At 31.8% G+C, this 17,000-nt stretch overlaps 1 protein-coding gene across 3 annotated transcripts; it reads left to right on the top strand.

Moving 5' to 3' along the window:
• Window positions 1-7,117: 7,117 nt before the first annotated feature.
• On the top strand, window positions 7,118-9,296 carry LOC105319420 (uncharacterized). Of its 3 annotated transcripts, none has more exons than XM_066077786.1 (6): window positions 7,118-7,181; window positions 7,284-7,339; window positions 7,439-8,253; window positions 8,465-8,594; window positions 8,921-9,025; window positions 9,248-9,296. In XM_066077786.1, exons 2-6 carry the CDS (start codon window positions 7,295-7,297, stop codon window positions 9,266-9,268), a joined length of 1,116 nt encoding a protein of 371 aa, XP_065933858.1. In that variant the 5' UTR covers window positions 7,118-7,181; window positions 7,284-7,294; the 3' UTR covers window positions 9,269-9,296. The 3 variants fall into 3 exon arrangements, with proteins under 3 accessions (XP_065933858.1, XP_065933857.1, XP_065933856.1); XM_066077785.1 differs by having other exon boundaries at window positions 7,128-7,192; XM_066077784.1 differs by lacking the exon at window positions 7,118-7,181 and having other exon boundaries at window positions 7,211-7,339.
• Window positions 9,297-17,000: the final 7,704 nt, after the last annotated feature.

Raw genomic sequence — 17,000 nt, forward strand, 5'->3', positions numbered from 1 at the left:
TATATTAAAAATTCAATAGAATCCCTTATTATGACACGTGCACATATATGACCATGGTACCCAAACTCAGTAATTAAAGCTAAATAACTTTGAATTTATGAATTAATAAAGATTGTACACGTAATTCCAGTTTTATTATACAGTAGTCCGTTCCAAAGTTATTGCTTCCGTCACTTTTTTTATTATTATTTTTAATCAGATTGAACAAACCTGTCAATGAAGTATCAATAAAAGAAACAAATACAAGATTTCTTCATCGATACATCACCTGATTTTACCTTTAGAATTGCACAGGAACGAAAACAAAAACCGTGTGGAGATTCAAACTGGGGGATGTTTACATCTTTAATTCACTGGGAAGTACTCGGGACACCTCGTACAATTTTTTAACGTTATCATCCGGGATACTTAAATTCTATGTCTTTTTTATGCAAAATCCTCGTAGACTTTCTATTTTTGGTTGTGTATTGAGACCACAAGCTAAAGAAGGGTGTTTCAAAACAGATAATCTGAACTTCTAGTGAATTGATGTAGTTTGGGTTCAAAAGGTATTTATGATTATCGAGATATTACGCAAAAAATGGTGGAAGCAGAAACTTGGGACAGCGTATAGTGGCTTTAATTTAATGCTGATACCATGCCGCTATTGAGTGAGCTTAATGACACTCAATTAAATGGAATAAAATGAAAAAAAAATGGAATAGATTTCAACAACAAAGACTAATTAGTTTGTATAAACAACACTTACATTGCAATTGGAATGGTTACGCCAATAGATCCTCAATTCAATTCAATTCAATTCAATTTATTTTCACTCAAACCGTCAACATGACGGTACATGAGGTACACATATATATATATAAATATTTACAAATGTATGTATAAAGTCAGAGGTACATGTACAGTACAAATTAGAGAGAAAAAAAAATATGAGAAAAAAGTACAAATGTTCAAGGAGGACAGACTGATTCAAAAATTTCATTTATAAATAAACAGAGTTTTTTGAGTTTTTTAAGTTTTAAAGTAGACAATAATTCACAAAATTTAAAAGTGTTTGGTCTTACACAAAATCTAGGTTCCAAGTATTTTTGTCTAATACATGAAAGAGCATTACATTCTAATATAAAGTGCATTTCATCGGCTATTTGATTTTTATTACATAATGTGCAACATCTTTCATTAAGAGGAATGTCTAACCATCTACCAGTTTCTACAGGAAGTCGGTGATTCGACGTACGGAATTTAACAAGAATTTTTCGAAGTTTTGATGGCAGAATACTCAAATATTTTTCATATCCAAAAATAAATTTGAAAGTTCTATATATATGACCTTTTGAAGAATTTGCAATATCAGCCGACCATTTCTGCACAAACTGGTCTTTAAGCCTTTGCTTGACAGCATTTGTAATCCAATTAACATTTACAGTACATTGTTCATTCCAAATGTTTGAAAAACCACACTTATTAAAAATAGAATGTATACAATCAATCCATGGGTTTTTAGAAAAGTCATTATTATATTGATTCAATAAGTATTTGTAAAGTATATGAACAATTTTATTTTCTGGCCCGGTGAACAATTTTGCCCAGTATGAAACCATTCTAGTATATATATTAACAGATAACGGAAACCTTCCGGTTTCTCCATAAACCATGTATGATGGGGTACAGCTTTTTAAATTCAGTATATGTTTCAAAAATTTCAAATGAATACGTTCTATAGTTTCTATATTTTCAAAGCCCCATACTTCACATCCGTATACTAATACCGGCATTACTACTTTATCGAAAAGGTCTAACTGACACTCGACAGGTAAATTAAATTGCCTTATTTTCCTAATGACCCCATACATAGCCTTCTGTGCCTGTTCACAGAGATGTGTTTTTGCTTTTCTGAAAGACCCTGAACGTGAAAAAACAATTCCAAGGTATTTAAACTCTTTCACATTTTCAATTATTTCATTTCTAAAGTAAAATTCCCTTTTTATCATTGGACCTTTAGAAAATACCAATATTTTTGTCTTATTTATATTAACCGTTAACTTCCATTGCTCACAGTATAAATGAAACTCGTTCAGAGCATTTTGTAAATCATCAGGCGTTTCAGCGAGAATTACAGTGTCGTCAGCATAAAAAAGAATACATAGTTTAAAATACATAAACAGTTCATCCTCTAAAGGTTTGGTAACACTCTGTAACCCAATTATATTTTTATCAATCATGAATTTTTCTAAGTCATTAATATATAACGAAAATAAAAATGGCGACAAATTTTCACCTTGGCGTACTCCAACATTACAGCTGAAAAATTCGGAAGATAAGCCATTCATACTAATTTTTGACTTAACTTCCATGTACATGTTTTTGATATAATTAAAACATTTCCCATTTATTCCATTTTTGATTAACTTACTCCAAAGACCATTTCTCCAGACAGTGTCGAATGCCTGTTTAAAATCAACAAAAGCACAAAAAAGTTTTTTTCTTCATGGTCATAAGAGTATGGGATAAAAACTGTAGTGTTATTATATGGTCTAGAGTTGAATAGTTTTTTCTAAAACCTGCCTGGCTTTCGCTGATAACGTCAATCTCTGATGCATATATCTCTAATCTATTGCTTAATATACAAGTAAAAAGTTTTCCTAGGCAACTTAATAATGTAATCGGTCTATAGTTCTCAGGATGTGTTGGGTCGCCTTTGTTTTTATATATGGGTTTCACAATACCTACAAGCCATTCATCAGGAATAAAACCATTGTCAAATATAATATTAAACAACTTGTTATATAAAGGTAGAAATAAAGAAACTGTTGCCGAAATGTGTTCATTAAGCACCTCATCATACCCAGCGGCTTTATTATTTTTGAGTTTCTTTACGGCTTCTAATATTTCTTCATCTCCTATGGTACTGTTAAGAATAGCATCAGACATTTCGATTTCAGCATTCGATAAAAAATCACTATATTCTATATTGGGTTCATCGTCATTTTCACAATCATTAATACCTCTTAAGTAATCAAACATATTATTAATATGAACAGCACACTTATTCGATGATTTTGATGTATTTAAGATTTTCCAATATTCCTTGGAGTTTGTAGAGCGCAAGTTCTTAAGTTTTCTAGTTAAATCCGTTTTGTAACAAGGTCTTCTATCATTTGCATTAACAGCATTTGTGCTGCGCCGTCAATCTTCAGGCATTACTAAATGCTGTATGAGAGTAGTGAATTTTGCATCTGCTATATCACCACCATTTAGGCAGTCTAACAAATTCTACATGTATTTTGACCGGTCTGCCGCTTCAAGATAAAAATTGTTGAACTGCTTCGTCACATATGAATGATATCTGCCCGATTTCGGTGAAACAAAAATAACCAGAAGGCAGTGCGGCACAAGTGACAACTTACATGTATACAAAAATGTCATGTACTTGCATCCATAGTTAAGCCAGGGTATAACAAAACAGTTATTGACTAAGATTTCGACGACATCTGCTTTGTTAGACCTTCAGACAGAGAAATATTGTCCCCGGAACGACATTGTGCAGCATTTGTGTCCTCAATTCCAACAAATAATATGCGGCCCCCATACCCAGGCAATAAATACATACTATATTATGTATAGGTGTTTCAGTTTGTAAATTTTGTACAGTTTTTCTATTGAAATGGTAAAGGCCTCGTAGGTTGTCAGAACTTTTGTCCTAACCATTTGTAAATGTATCTTATATATATACAATAAAATATGTTCAAATCAAAATTCAGTTTTGAAAATAGAATACCCCTCTCTAAACGCCCTGCAGTTCTGTCCGTCCGACATCATTTGCATGAAGCGTTCTTTCTCACTCCTCGAATCAGTCTGGCTCATACTTCATCCACACAGTGCCTTTGGGTTAAGGATGTACAGTGACCTTGTACAAAGTATTTAGGTCAAAGGGCAAAGGTCATAACAACGACTCTTCAGAAATAAAAGGCATACCACCCCCTCGACTGTCTCAGCCCCCCAAACGCCGATTTTTTTTTCAGTTAATTCTTAATACTAAAACCATGTGGTTTGACAATATCCCTCTTGCATGTACACGCCAAGCAGTTTTTTTTCCAGATTAAAGAGAGGGTAATGTTCTTGTTCATAATTTTAACAAAACTTGAGCAAAGATTGCGTTCGATAAATTGCATGCATGCATTCGACGGTTTTCTTTGGAAATAAAAATAGAAGAAGTAAATCCTTAGAAACCATTTTAATTCCATATAAATATTTTTCATTCTATGCAGAGTTTCAATTACAAACTAGAAAAAAGAATTCGAACTATTTCAGTTTATCCTTTAGTATATGTAAGATGATGACATTTTGTGAGTTTTTGAGTAGGTTAGATATAATTTAAAGCTATTATTAAAGGCGGATATTTTTCATTCACACTGACGGAAGAGTTGTCGCTCCTGTTACCTCCTGAACATTTTAATAGCCAATTTTTTTTTATTACAATGTACCTTACAAAGGTCGACTCAAAATACAATCATATTAGACTCGTATTGTCAGATTCGCTCACCCGAACAAATACATATTTACTTCAATGCTAGAAAAGAATTAAAAACATAAAAAAACACAGAGCTATGTGTACTTTGTTGATTTTATCATATACTGGCAGAACACGATAATATATCAAACACTATATTCTGTCGCTTATTATCGAGTTATTTCCCTTAGAATTTTGCTGGAAAAAATGCCTTACACGTAGTTCAAATTCAAAATACCTATTAACAATCATCATATATTAATTTTTTATCTCTTGTACCATATACCAGTATTTTTACGGTTGGTACTCTGTATTTTAAAAAAGTATTTTTTTTTTTAAATTGCGATTAAAACATTTATTATTGTAATATCATTACCTCGTAGACTAATTCAAGACTGCGAATTTTCATATGTCTGCGGTTTATTTAAACCAATGACCCGAATGTTTCTTGGTAATAAACAATCTATCCACAGACGCTTGTCTCATACATTACGCATATTTGCTATAATAAACACCTTTATTAATTTCTGTAATAAATTGTTCGATGTTTTTGACGGTTTGAAGTATCAGTGTATGTACAAATCAAGTGCACGTGCTGCTAACCTGTACGTCCCGACATCAAATCATATGGTTTTTTAAAATGGTGAATACCGTTTTTAATGTTTTAATTTCAACATATATTCCAGAATCAAAACCTCGATCCGGTCATTATTTCTTTTTGCTGCTACGGTAGCGACAGTAAAAAGATATAGGAGCGGATCGAGCATCTGCTTTTAATCTGATTGAGCTGCCATTTACAGTCATATCATCAACCAACAAGATTCTGCGTATTCCAGAATCAAAATCATTGCAATTCTTTCACTTAATGTAGAATTTTTATTATATGGTAAGAATGATATATCTGAACGTGAAAACAATAATGTTTTACATTGTCCAACAAAAGTTCTTTATCTAAAGTAAAATATTTTACGTTCACCTGTTGTACTGCATGTTAACTGCATGTACTATTGCTACATGTACACATATACATGTATATATCAAGTATGAGACCTGTGCGTGTGTGCTCACATACATGTATATTCTTATATGGCCTAACTTACTCAACAGAGAAAAACAAAACAAAACAAAACAAACGAAAAACAAAAAAACCAATATTAATGTCAAGTAACATAATATTATTCGTATCGAAGACATTTATTTTACACGAAGCTTATCAATTCTTGAAATACTAGTATCATACGTTAACGAAAGTATTATAGAAGCTGAAATAAGAAGTATTATAGAAATGGGAGTATTTGGTTTTAATACAAGACATACATGTATGTCTAAAATAGAATACAGTCTAGAAACATTCCAATAAATTGTTGGCTCTTCATATGGGTTTTTTTCTATTCATTATTCCATCCACTTATACAGAATTATATATCTATTTTTGCATATACATGTATTTATGTATAATCCGTTTTTTAACAAGTGTTTCAATACTCCATTTCACATTTTCTTCTTAGTTTTCTTTCTTTTTATTTCTTCTCTCCATTCCTTCTTTTTTCTTTCTCAATGTTCATGTACATGTGTCATGTTCGTGTGCTTTGGCCGTTTATTCTCTTCTCCATTGTAAAATGACTAGAGCGAGATTAACATAAACCATTTGAACTGTTTCCCAGTCTTTGCTTTTAAAGTGTACATGTATATGATACCGATTACTGAATAAATATTATTCAAAATAATCAAAGAAGGCGACATTTTTACCTTTTTTTCGAGGGGGGAGGTATAAATTTGTTACTTTTATGATAAGTAATACTTTTATTACTAAATTTGTTAAGCAAATATTAGTGGGGAAGTCATGTACATGTAACTATCTTTACCAAAACATTTATTATTTATCTTTACATGTACCAGGTAAATTATTCAAATTTCACTTGAATTTTCAGCTTATACACTGTATGTCCCCGATTTTGTGGAATGTGAGAAAATTAAAGTTTAAGACAAAAACAATACCTTGATTATTTCTTGGACAATCGTATCAACGCAGCCTTTACCAGCACTGAAAGTTCAGTTCATGTCACACTACATTCGTGAATCCAGATTTATTTTTTTTTTTTTTCGAGGGAGGTGGTTTCCGGGAAATTTTTGTTTGCCTTTTTTCTTCAACTTTCTATATTAATTTAGCTTAACAAATGTTTTTATTCTAGTGAAAGTATTATAATAACTTTGATGTTCCTTGGTCACAATGGAAATATATATTAGAAGAATAATTTGTCTTCTGGAATGAGATGTTTTCTTTCTGTTTTTTCTCACTATTTTTTATACAAATTAACAAAAATTGCATAGTTTTCTTTCTTTTTTTCTTTTTTTTTATGTATCAGCTTAATAGCGTGTAAACTTACCTTAAATGTATTTTGTATATCTTGGTATGGGTGATGTGTGCAAGTCTGTATGGGTGGTCTGTGCAATGTATAATACACATATTTGTCTGTTTGTAGCGAAAGCACAGAAATAAAGCATTATAACAAAAAAGTTTTAAAAACCCCCGGCCCTTTCTATCCCCTCAAGATTTATTGTAGTGGAATCACGAGTTTGCGTGACGTCACAATCACGGACACATGGTATTAACGTCACAATCAAAACGACGCAATTACTATCACTACAGTATACACAGAAAAGTTGGAAGGTAATGAAAAGGTTGGTCTGTAGTTTATAACATCGAATATTGCATGTATGTAATTAAACATCATATCTTAGATGTGGTTACAGAAGGTATCTCTTGTTTCAGATCACAGTAAAATGGAGTCACAGTCATATTGTGGAAATGGTTCAGTTACCAATATGGTAAATAAAATAACGTCTTATGCATGCATCTCTGACAAATCCTAAAGTTGCAACATATATATTAAACAATCCATTTTGTCTTGTCCTTTATTTGTCTAGAAAAGGGTTGCAACCATAGACGATCAGGAGATTCAAAGTTTAGACGAAAAGAGAGCTAAGGAAACCAGAAATGTAGAAATGAAACGTCGGATTAAGGATATCCCTGCACTGGAAGAAAGGAGACTTCTAGCTCTAGAAAGGCATATCAAGCGTAAACGGAGGAGACGCCCGTATGTTAAAAAGATCAGGAATTTTAACAAAACAGAGCAGCAGCTTAGCGAAACCTTGGTGGCTCCCCATGGAAAAATGCCAGACGACCATGGGGCGTTTGATTTAAAGGATAAGGGGATACAAGTATGCGGAGGGGAAGGGATAAAAGGTTGTAGTCAGAATGAAATCGAAGGTACTAGGATGGAAGTTTCCGTGAAATATGGGGAGAAGCCAAATTGGTTGCAAACGCCAAATGAACTGAGTGAGAGTTTTGAAATGTCATCAACAAAGATGGATGCCGAAGAAGATAAGCAACAGACAGTGCATTTTGATAAGTTGATTGAATACGTGCTCGACAAAGTCAAATCAGATATAGTGAATAAAGTTGAAGATGAATTCGAAAGCCTGATCGAAGTTAAACAGTTGAATGTTGAAGGGGAATGTCAAATTGAAAAGGATGAAAAGACCTGCATAGAGGTGAAAGGAGAGGAACTAAATGAAAATGTCACTCAAGTGAAAAAAGTAAATACCTCAACTTCTGAAGACGCTGGACATGTAAATGAGGAAGACTTGAAGAAAGAAAAGGAAAAATTTAAAGATGAAAAGTATTTTTGTGCACATCTGGAGAGGGCAGAGAACAACGAAAACAAAATTGTTGATATCGGGTAAAATATCTACGTTTTTCTGTTCCTACATAATATTGTATCTGTAAATCAGTAACTTTTTTATAGTTCTATTTTCTTGTTCAAGAATTAAATACATGGCATGGCAAGGCATGGAGTATGAAATACATGTATTTGTTTTGAATAATTATATCATGTAGACAACATTCACAACATTTGATATCCCATTTGATAGCATTAAATTTCTTCTCAGTGGTGTAAAAGCCGAACAGACTTTCAACACATTAAGTGCTAGAATAAAGGAATCGAAACCAGACGACCCTAAATTGGAGGCCAGCAAAACCAGTCAGCTGATAAAACATGAGAAAGAAAACGATTTCGATGTAAGAAAGAAGGCAAAATGCGTTTCCTAATTATTTTACATCTTTTAAAAAATATAATGACCTGACAAAATACTGTGATGACCTATTCATCCATAATTTTGTTTAATCTGAAAGTGGGAAAGAATTTAAGTCGAAGAGATGTAATTTTTCCCCTGAAGTCTTCGAATGCAATGGTCTCAGTTGCGCTGAAATGGATATGCATGTCCATTGGTGGAATAGTTTTCGGTCCAATTTTTCTGATGATGACTCCACTCAAATACGATTTATAACATGTCATTAAGTATTCCAGTAAAGGAATAACGCATCTCCTTCCAATTTATTTTTAGCTCGTCGTCGATGACTTTGAGGATGACAAGGATGATGAAGAAGATGATGATGATGATGGTTTCATGCCGAGAAAATTATTTTTCTTTAATATTTCTCAATTTAAGGTAACGTTTTTGTAATACTTGTAATTTTTTTCATGGCGCACTTAATTATACAATAAAATCATGAATCATGTTTAATTGAACTCTTCTATTATTCAAATCGATAGACTGCCTTTGGCAACTGTATCCCTCAGCTTTTTATTAACTCAGTTTTTAGCATACATGCCTACACGTTAAACACGAACATGCGTATGAATTCTATAAGATGTTATTCATCTCTTTTAGAAAGAAGAATTATCCGCGTAATGGACAGGAAGGATGAAAATTATCCACACAGTGAACAGAAAGGATAAGAATTATCAGCAATAAACAACATTCCATTTCATCAACTGGTTACTTTGTTTATTAATGCTACGAGTTTAATAATAAAAAATAAAATGTATTCTTTAGATGTTGGGTATTTTATTTTACTGTGACACTTCTTTAGATTGCGAGATTAAATCAATAGCATGTCAATGGTGATATTAAGACAAATAGCATAACAGATAAAATGGATAATCCGCATCCAAATTACGTACATGTACTTAATATCATCAATGTTCAAATAAATTGAATTAAAGGAGCAAATATAATTTTATTGCAGTAACAAAAGGCTTTTTGTAAACATCTATAAAAATATTAATTTAGTCTTACTTTTTCTTTTCGGACTGGTATAATAATATTTACCCCTTTTTTCATTTGCATCTTTTCTATGGCCTGAGTTGTATTATTTGTATTGAATACTGTGAAATCATTAAAATTCGTGGGGACCTAAATTCGTGGATTGTTTAAAATTTACAGGTTCGTGGGGACAAAATTTCGTGTATTCTTTTATACCTACAAAAGGAAATATGACTTTATAACCCTATAACGTCTAAGAGGATATAGATTTTTAGGTGAGAGGTACCCACGAATTCCACGAAAATTGAGCCATCACAAAATCTAATGATTCCACAGTATTTCAATTTGTTCATTTTGTCTTTGATGTAGGAAGACTGCTAAAATAGACCGTGCCTGCTGCCTAATTTCATTTAATATACTGCAATGAATAAAATATTGTTGAAATAAAAATGATTCGGCCTGATATACTAGTAATTGGGGAGGGGGGAGGGTGTCATACACGTATGAGAAATCTGAAAGTGAGAACTTGATCAGGTTTTTGTGGAATAAACATGATAAACCATGATGGAATAAATGGGCTCGATGATCTTGGCCATTTTTAGACTGTATTAATCTTCTTCAAAAGGAGAGCTTTATATCAGAATATAGGAAATTTAAAAGGTGAATTACATATTTGCTACAAAAAAATAGTTTATAGCTTAAGAAATCATATCTTAAAATTGAAGGAAGATCTGATGACTTATCGGCCGACCACGCAGCTTCCGTTAGTACAATGTGACTAACAACATATATAATGACTGGATACATGCCAAAACCACAGGCAGGATAAATTCATTATGATTCTTGAAAATTCAAAGATTGCCCTCCTCGAACATTGACCTGGTTAATCAGACGTTTAGACTAAACAATTTTAAAATACGTGAATTAATTATTACTTCGATCCGGATATCGCGGATAATGAAAGTTATTTGAAAAGGGACACTTGCTTTAAATTTTACATCAACTATCAATTCACTTAGGGGAAAAAATCATAATGGGTATCTGTAAACAAATGTTTTAGATTGTACAATCCTTTATGTCAACGACTGAAAAATCACTTAAATGTTTCAGAAACAAGAAAATCAATAGATAGTTAAATTCGGAGATGAATAAGATATATTGTATTATAATCAATAGAAAAAAAAATCAGGAACAGATTGGTCTAAACAGCCATAGTAAAAATGTTTCTTTCATAAAGTACGTTTACCAATGATAAATTTTCTACAGGTGCCATCTTGATTTTCTCTCAGGATACCGTGGGTGCCCTTCTTTGACCAATAGGTTTTAAGCGTGAAGTTTTGATAGTGAAATTTCCGTGAAGTTGTGGTTGACCCGGTATTGATTCAAGTTGTTCATAAAAAAAAAATTATCAATACAAGAAAGCAAGACTTGGTTGAAATTTATACTAATGCACGTATTTGGAAACAATAACAAAACTTGAGTTTTGTTTACAAAACACAGAGTAACGCTTTTGACTTGATATTTGACAATCAAATTTAATGAAACATTTAAGATACCCTAAATAACAATTCAATCACTAATTAAAATATATGGGGAAATAATGAATTTTAAAAATACTGAGTTCGAATAGTGTAGAGGTCCCTTTGAAAGACAACCGCATTAGTTGATTACAAATGTATAAAAGATTTAAGATATATAATAATTATAATTATACAAGTACTTATTTATTCAAACTAAAGATGTAGCTTGTCAAGGATATTTTGACATTGCATCCTACTTAAGGCATTACAACTGCCTTATACTTTCATGTTATTTCCTACCATCTTATCATTTTGTCTAAGTGGGAACTAGGTGCAACCGCACCGGATTGGCGTTGGCGTATTTTTTGCAGAGATGCGAGAAAATCTGTTAAACTGATTTTAACACAACAATGTTACGTGAAGGTTAAGTGGAAATCGTTTTTGTTTTTGCCGATCAATTTTTATCATGTGTTAGTAATAAAAGTTGGATGAAAAGAAAATGTAGTTGTTGTTTTTTTTCCTGCTGCTCGGTTGTTATTGAGTCTATGTCTATACATAACATCTTTGGTGTATCATTCAATAAGTCAAAGTCTTGTTGTCAATTTGAAATCTTGTTTTGTTTCAAAGACATTTAGGTTATCTATTGAAATTTATATAACCAAATATTTTTACTATACTTTCATGTTAAATACTGAAATCTGATTGGTTTATACGCAGTTGATAATCCGTTCTATTACCCTCAGCGTTTGCAACACAGTTGGCAACGGGTAACACAACGAATTGTTACATGCCCGTAAATTATGCATGCGCGTACGGTTCGCCGTAGAATTCACGTCATTTTTATATAAAAGCAGTAATAATTTCTCTAAAATTAAGACATTCAGTATAATAAAATAAAAAAAGCCTGTTTGGGAGGATAAAAGTTGAAATTGACACCCCGAGGAAACATTTGTTAACCTCCGCTTCACGTCGGTTGACAGTGGTTTTCTCGGGGTGACAATTTTAACTGCTACCCTCCCAAACAGGCACTATTTATATATTATATCCAAAATTTGAGTGTTATATACTAGTACTTTATGTACTTATAACCCGCGCTTTGCTCTTTAGCCTTAAAACCGAATTCAATATACAGTAATTATTTGACTCTTTTGCTTGCATGTCTCACTTATTTGCATCTTTACTCAGTCGAGAATCTTCAGATCATCTAATATTCTTCACTTTTGAACACGTTCTAAAAAAAAAGCCACCAACGCATGCAAAAGAAGCCATTGCACCAAAAGTGAGTTGCGTATTGTATATGTGACGTCATAATTGATCCCGGTATTTATTACTGGAGACAACTCAGTATGTATCCAAAACGTCCATTAAACATGTTTTATAAAATAATCAGTTGAAATCGAGAGATTTAATGAAATTTCAATGGGTATGCTGGTTTGATGGGTAAAAACGGATGGTCCCAAGAAAGAAGCTGCCATAAGACCATTACTTATATACTTACTTATCTTTCGGGGAAAATATGAAATACAAAAAAGGTAAAATAAAAAAAAATAATTCACTAATAAATATTATTTCAAAGAGAAAACGATAATTTACATTTTATTTGCCATGAGCTTAATCTGTCCTCCAGGGTTATAAAAAATCGTGATACCTAATTTCCGTTGGGGGCTACATGTAGGTCCTCTGAGCCCTCTACCTGCTCAGTCGTAAAATCTTCTTCTTCTTTTTTAATTCACCGCGTCAACGCTTGGATGTTGCATATGTAACATTACATTAAAAATAACGAAAAGACCAAACAACACTGAATACTTCGAATCTTTAAAATCGATTCTAGGCCAAGAAATTCAGTATATAAAGCAATCGGCACGAGCAATGAAAATTTTCAAATTTTCAAGATGAGTCATCCGAATCCTTTTTCATGTCAAATGCAGAAGTTAGTACCTAAATTCTAATTTTTTAAATAATAGTTTTAAAAAATACCAACACCACTTGTACACTGTCACATAAAATTACAAAACGAGCATGGAAAAACGGCTTTATGATGGGGAGTTTGTAAGAAAATCCAAATGATTTAGGTAAAGTTTAATATATTATTAACAATAAATATGATTTATACAAGAGAGTAACGAAATTAAACTCTGTTGGGGAAGGGGGGGGTGGATAAATAGAAATTGTGACTGGTTTAAAAAATGTGAAATAAATCCACACACCCAGCACTGGCCAGCAGTCTTTCATACAGATGTCTTTTACTAATTAACAATTTTTAATTGTTAATGAGTCCTTGACTCACTGACAATTAAAAATTGTTAATTAGTAAAAGACACAAAGGTTAAACATTTCTTACTATAACTGACATGTATAAATTCAAAAGCTTTTAAAAATGATTTTATTGTGTATGTTATAAGTTCAAGTTCTTTATTCCAAGAGACAAATGTCTCATAGGTTATACATATGAACATATACATATTAAATAAACAGTAAGAAAAACATAGTGTACATAATCAATTTGGATAATTCACATGGAGAGTTCGTTGCTTGTTTGCATAATATAAATATTTACCTAAATTGCACAGTTCTTTAGTATTAGAGGTAGATAATAACTGTATAACTTTATAGACACTTGGTTTTCGGGAGTAGTATTTTTTAATATACTTATCTCTTAAACTACAAAGTGATGGACAAATAAGTAAAAAATGGAACTCATCTTCAATTACATTTAAGTTGCAAGATTCACATTTTCGACAATCACGCGTTAAATTATCATGCCTCCCTGTTTCAATCTTTAAGTCATGTGAGGACAACCGTAAGCGTGTAATTAATTTACGATATTTTACATGAATTGGTTTCTTTAGGTAAACTTGTAAACAAAAATGATCAACAACATGTTTATATAATATACATTTTGATGCATTGCTTATATCGTTAACAACTTTTTGTTTAAAGACATCACACATTCTATTAAATATAATATCTAAAATAACAGACTCTTTCATAGTACTTTGATATAAATCGGCTAAGCCTAAGATGGACAATTCTTTCCTAATATTTGAAATCCAGATGTCATTATTTTTCACCATGTCTTCGTAGCATGCTTTTAAAATACAGTTTTTACTGATTCTTAATTTAAACCAGTATTTAAAAAAAATTTTGTTTCCTGAAAATCTCTAATGGAAATCTACCTACTTCATAATAAACTGCACTGTTGCAAGTATTTTTTCTGACACCCAAAACCTTCTTACAAAAATTTATATGGACTTTTTCTACATCTTGACCTTTATGGAATCCCCAAATTTCAGCACCATAACTAAGTACACTTTTTACATAAGTATTAAGGCAAATAGCATAACAGATAAACTAGATAAACCGCATCCTAATTACGTACATGTACTTAATATTATCAATGTTCAAATAAATTGAATTAAAGGAGTAAATAATCTTATTGCAGCAACAAAAGGCTTCTTGTAAACATCCATGAAAAAAATAATTTAGTCTTACTTTTTCTTTTCATACCGATATAATAATATTTACCTCTTTTTTCATTTGCATCTTTTCTATAGCCTGAGTTGTATTATTTGTATTGAATACTGTGAAATCATTAAAATTCGTTGGGACCAAAATTTGTGGATTGTTTAAAATTTACAGGTTCGTGGGGACATAAATTCGTGTGTTCTTTTATACCTACATGTACAAAAGGAAATATGACTTTATAACCCTATTTCATTAATTCGTGGAGGATATAAATTTTTAGGTGAGAGGTACCCACGAACTCCACGAAAATTGAGCCATTACGAAATCTAATGATTCCACAGTATTTCAATTTGTTCATTTTGTCTTTAATGTAGGGAGACTGCTAAAATAGACCGTGCCTGCTGCCTAATTTCATTTAATATACTACAATGAATAAAATATTGTTGAAAAAAAAAAAGATTCGGCCTGATATACTAGTAATTGGGGAGGGGGAGGGGGGGAGGGTGTCATACACGTATGAGAAATCTGAAAGTGAGAATTTGATCAGGTTTTTGTGGAATAAACATGATAAACCATGTTGGAATAAATGGGCTCGATGATCTTGACCAATTTTAGACTGTATTAATCTTCTTCAAAAGGAGAGCTTTATATCAGAATATAGGAAATTTAAAAGGTGAAATACATATTTGCTACAAAAAAAAGTTTATAGCTTAAGAAATCATATCTTAAAATTTAAGGAAAATCTGATGACTTATTCGCCGACCACGCAGCTTCCGTTAGTACAATGTGACTAACAACATATATAATGACTGGATACATGCCAAAACCGCAGACAGGATAAATTCATTATGATTCTTGAAAATTCAAAGATTGCCTTCCTCGAACATTGACCTGGTTAATCAGACGTTTAGACTAAACAATTTTAAAATACGTGAATTAATTATTACTTCGGTCCGGATATCGCGGATAATGAAAGTTATTTAAAAAGGGACACTTGCTTTAAATTTTACATCAACTATCAATTCACTTACGGGAAAAAAAATCATAATGGGTATTTGCAAACAAACGTTTTAGATTGTACAATCCTTTATGTCAACGACTGAAAAATCACTTAACTGTTTCAGCAACAAGAAAATCAATAGATAGTTAAATTCGGAGATGAATAAGATATATTATATTATAATCAATAGACAAAAATCAGGAACAGATTGGTCTAAACAGCCATGGTAAAAATATTTCTTTCATATAGTACGTTTACCAATGACAAATTTTCTACAGGTGCCATCTTAATTTTCTCTCCAGATATTTTTTTTCCGTATGTGTCCTTCTTTCACCAATAGGTTTTAAGCGTGAAGTGTTCATAGTGAAATTTCCGTGAAGTTTTGGTTGTCCCGGTATTGATTCAAGTTGTTCATTAAAAAGAAATTATCAATACAAGAAAGCAAGACTTGGTTGAAATTTATACTAATGCACGTATTTGGAAACAATAACAAAACTTGAGTTTTGTTTACAAAACAAAGAGTAACGCTTTTGACTTGATATTTGACAATCAAATTTAATGAAACATTTAAGGTACTCTAAATAACAATTCAATCACTAATTAAAATATATGGGGAAATAATGAATTTTAAAACAAAAGTTCGAATCGTGTAGAGGTCCCTTTGAAAGACAACCGCATTAGTTGATTACAAATGTATAAAAGATTTAAGATATATAATAATTATAATTATACAAGTACTTATTTATTCAAACTAAAGATGTAGCTTGTCAAGGATATTTTGACATTGCATCCTCCTTAAGGCATTACACCTGCCTTATACCTTCATGTTTCCTATCATCTTATCATTTTGTATAATGGGAACTAGGTGCAAAAAAGAGATATTTACGCGCCGGATTGGCGTTGGCATATTTCTTGCAGAGATGCGAGAAAATCTGTTAAACTGACTTTAACACAACAATGTTACGTGAAGGTTACGTGGAAATCGTTTTTGTTTTTGCCGATCAATTTTTATCATGTGTTAGTAATAAAAGTTGGATAAAAAGAAAATGTAGTTGTTTTTTTCCTGCTGCTCGGTTGTTATTGAGAGATTGTAGGTGTTTATACTTAACATCTTTGGTGTATCATTCAATAAGTCAAAGTCATGTTGTCAATTTGAAATCTTGTTTTGTTTCAAAGACATTTAGGTTATCTATTGAAATTTATATAACCAAATATTTTTACTATACTTTCATGTTAAATACCGAAATCTGATTGGTTTATACGCAGTTGATAATCCGTTCTACTACCCTCAGCGTTTGCAACACAGTTGGCAACGGGTAACACAACGAATTGTTACATGCCCGTAAATTATGCGCGTACGGTTCGCCGTAGAATTACGACATTTTTATATAAA

This window comes from Magallana gigas, chromosome 3 (genome assembly GCF_963853765.1).
Source record: "Magallana gigas chromosome 3, xbMagGiga1.1, whole genome shotgun sequence".
Lineage (NCBI taxonomy): Eukaryota > Metazoa > Mollusca > Bivalvia > Ostreida > Ostreidae > Magallana > Magallana gigas.

Excerpts from the sequence above, each read along its gene's own strand:
- LOC105319420 (XM_066077784.1), top strand. The coding sequence starts at position 7,253 with ATGTGGTTACAGAAGGTATCTCTTGTTTCAGATCACAGTAAAATGGAG. Across the intron at positions 7,340-7,438 it reads ATGGTTCAGTTACCAATATG|AAAAGGGTTGCAACCATAGA; the intron begins GTAAATAAAATA and ends TTATTTGTCTAG. Across the intron at positions 9,026-9,247 it reads TTAATATTTCTCAATTTAAG|AAAGAAGAATTATCCGCGTA; the intron begins GTAACGTTTTTG and ends CATCTCTTTTAG.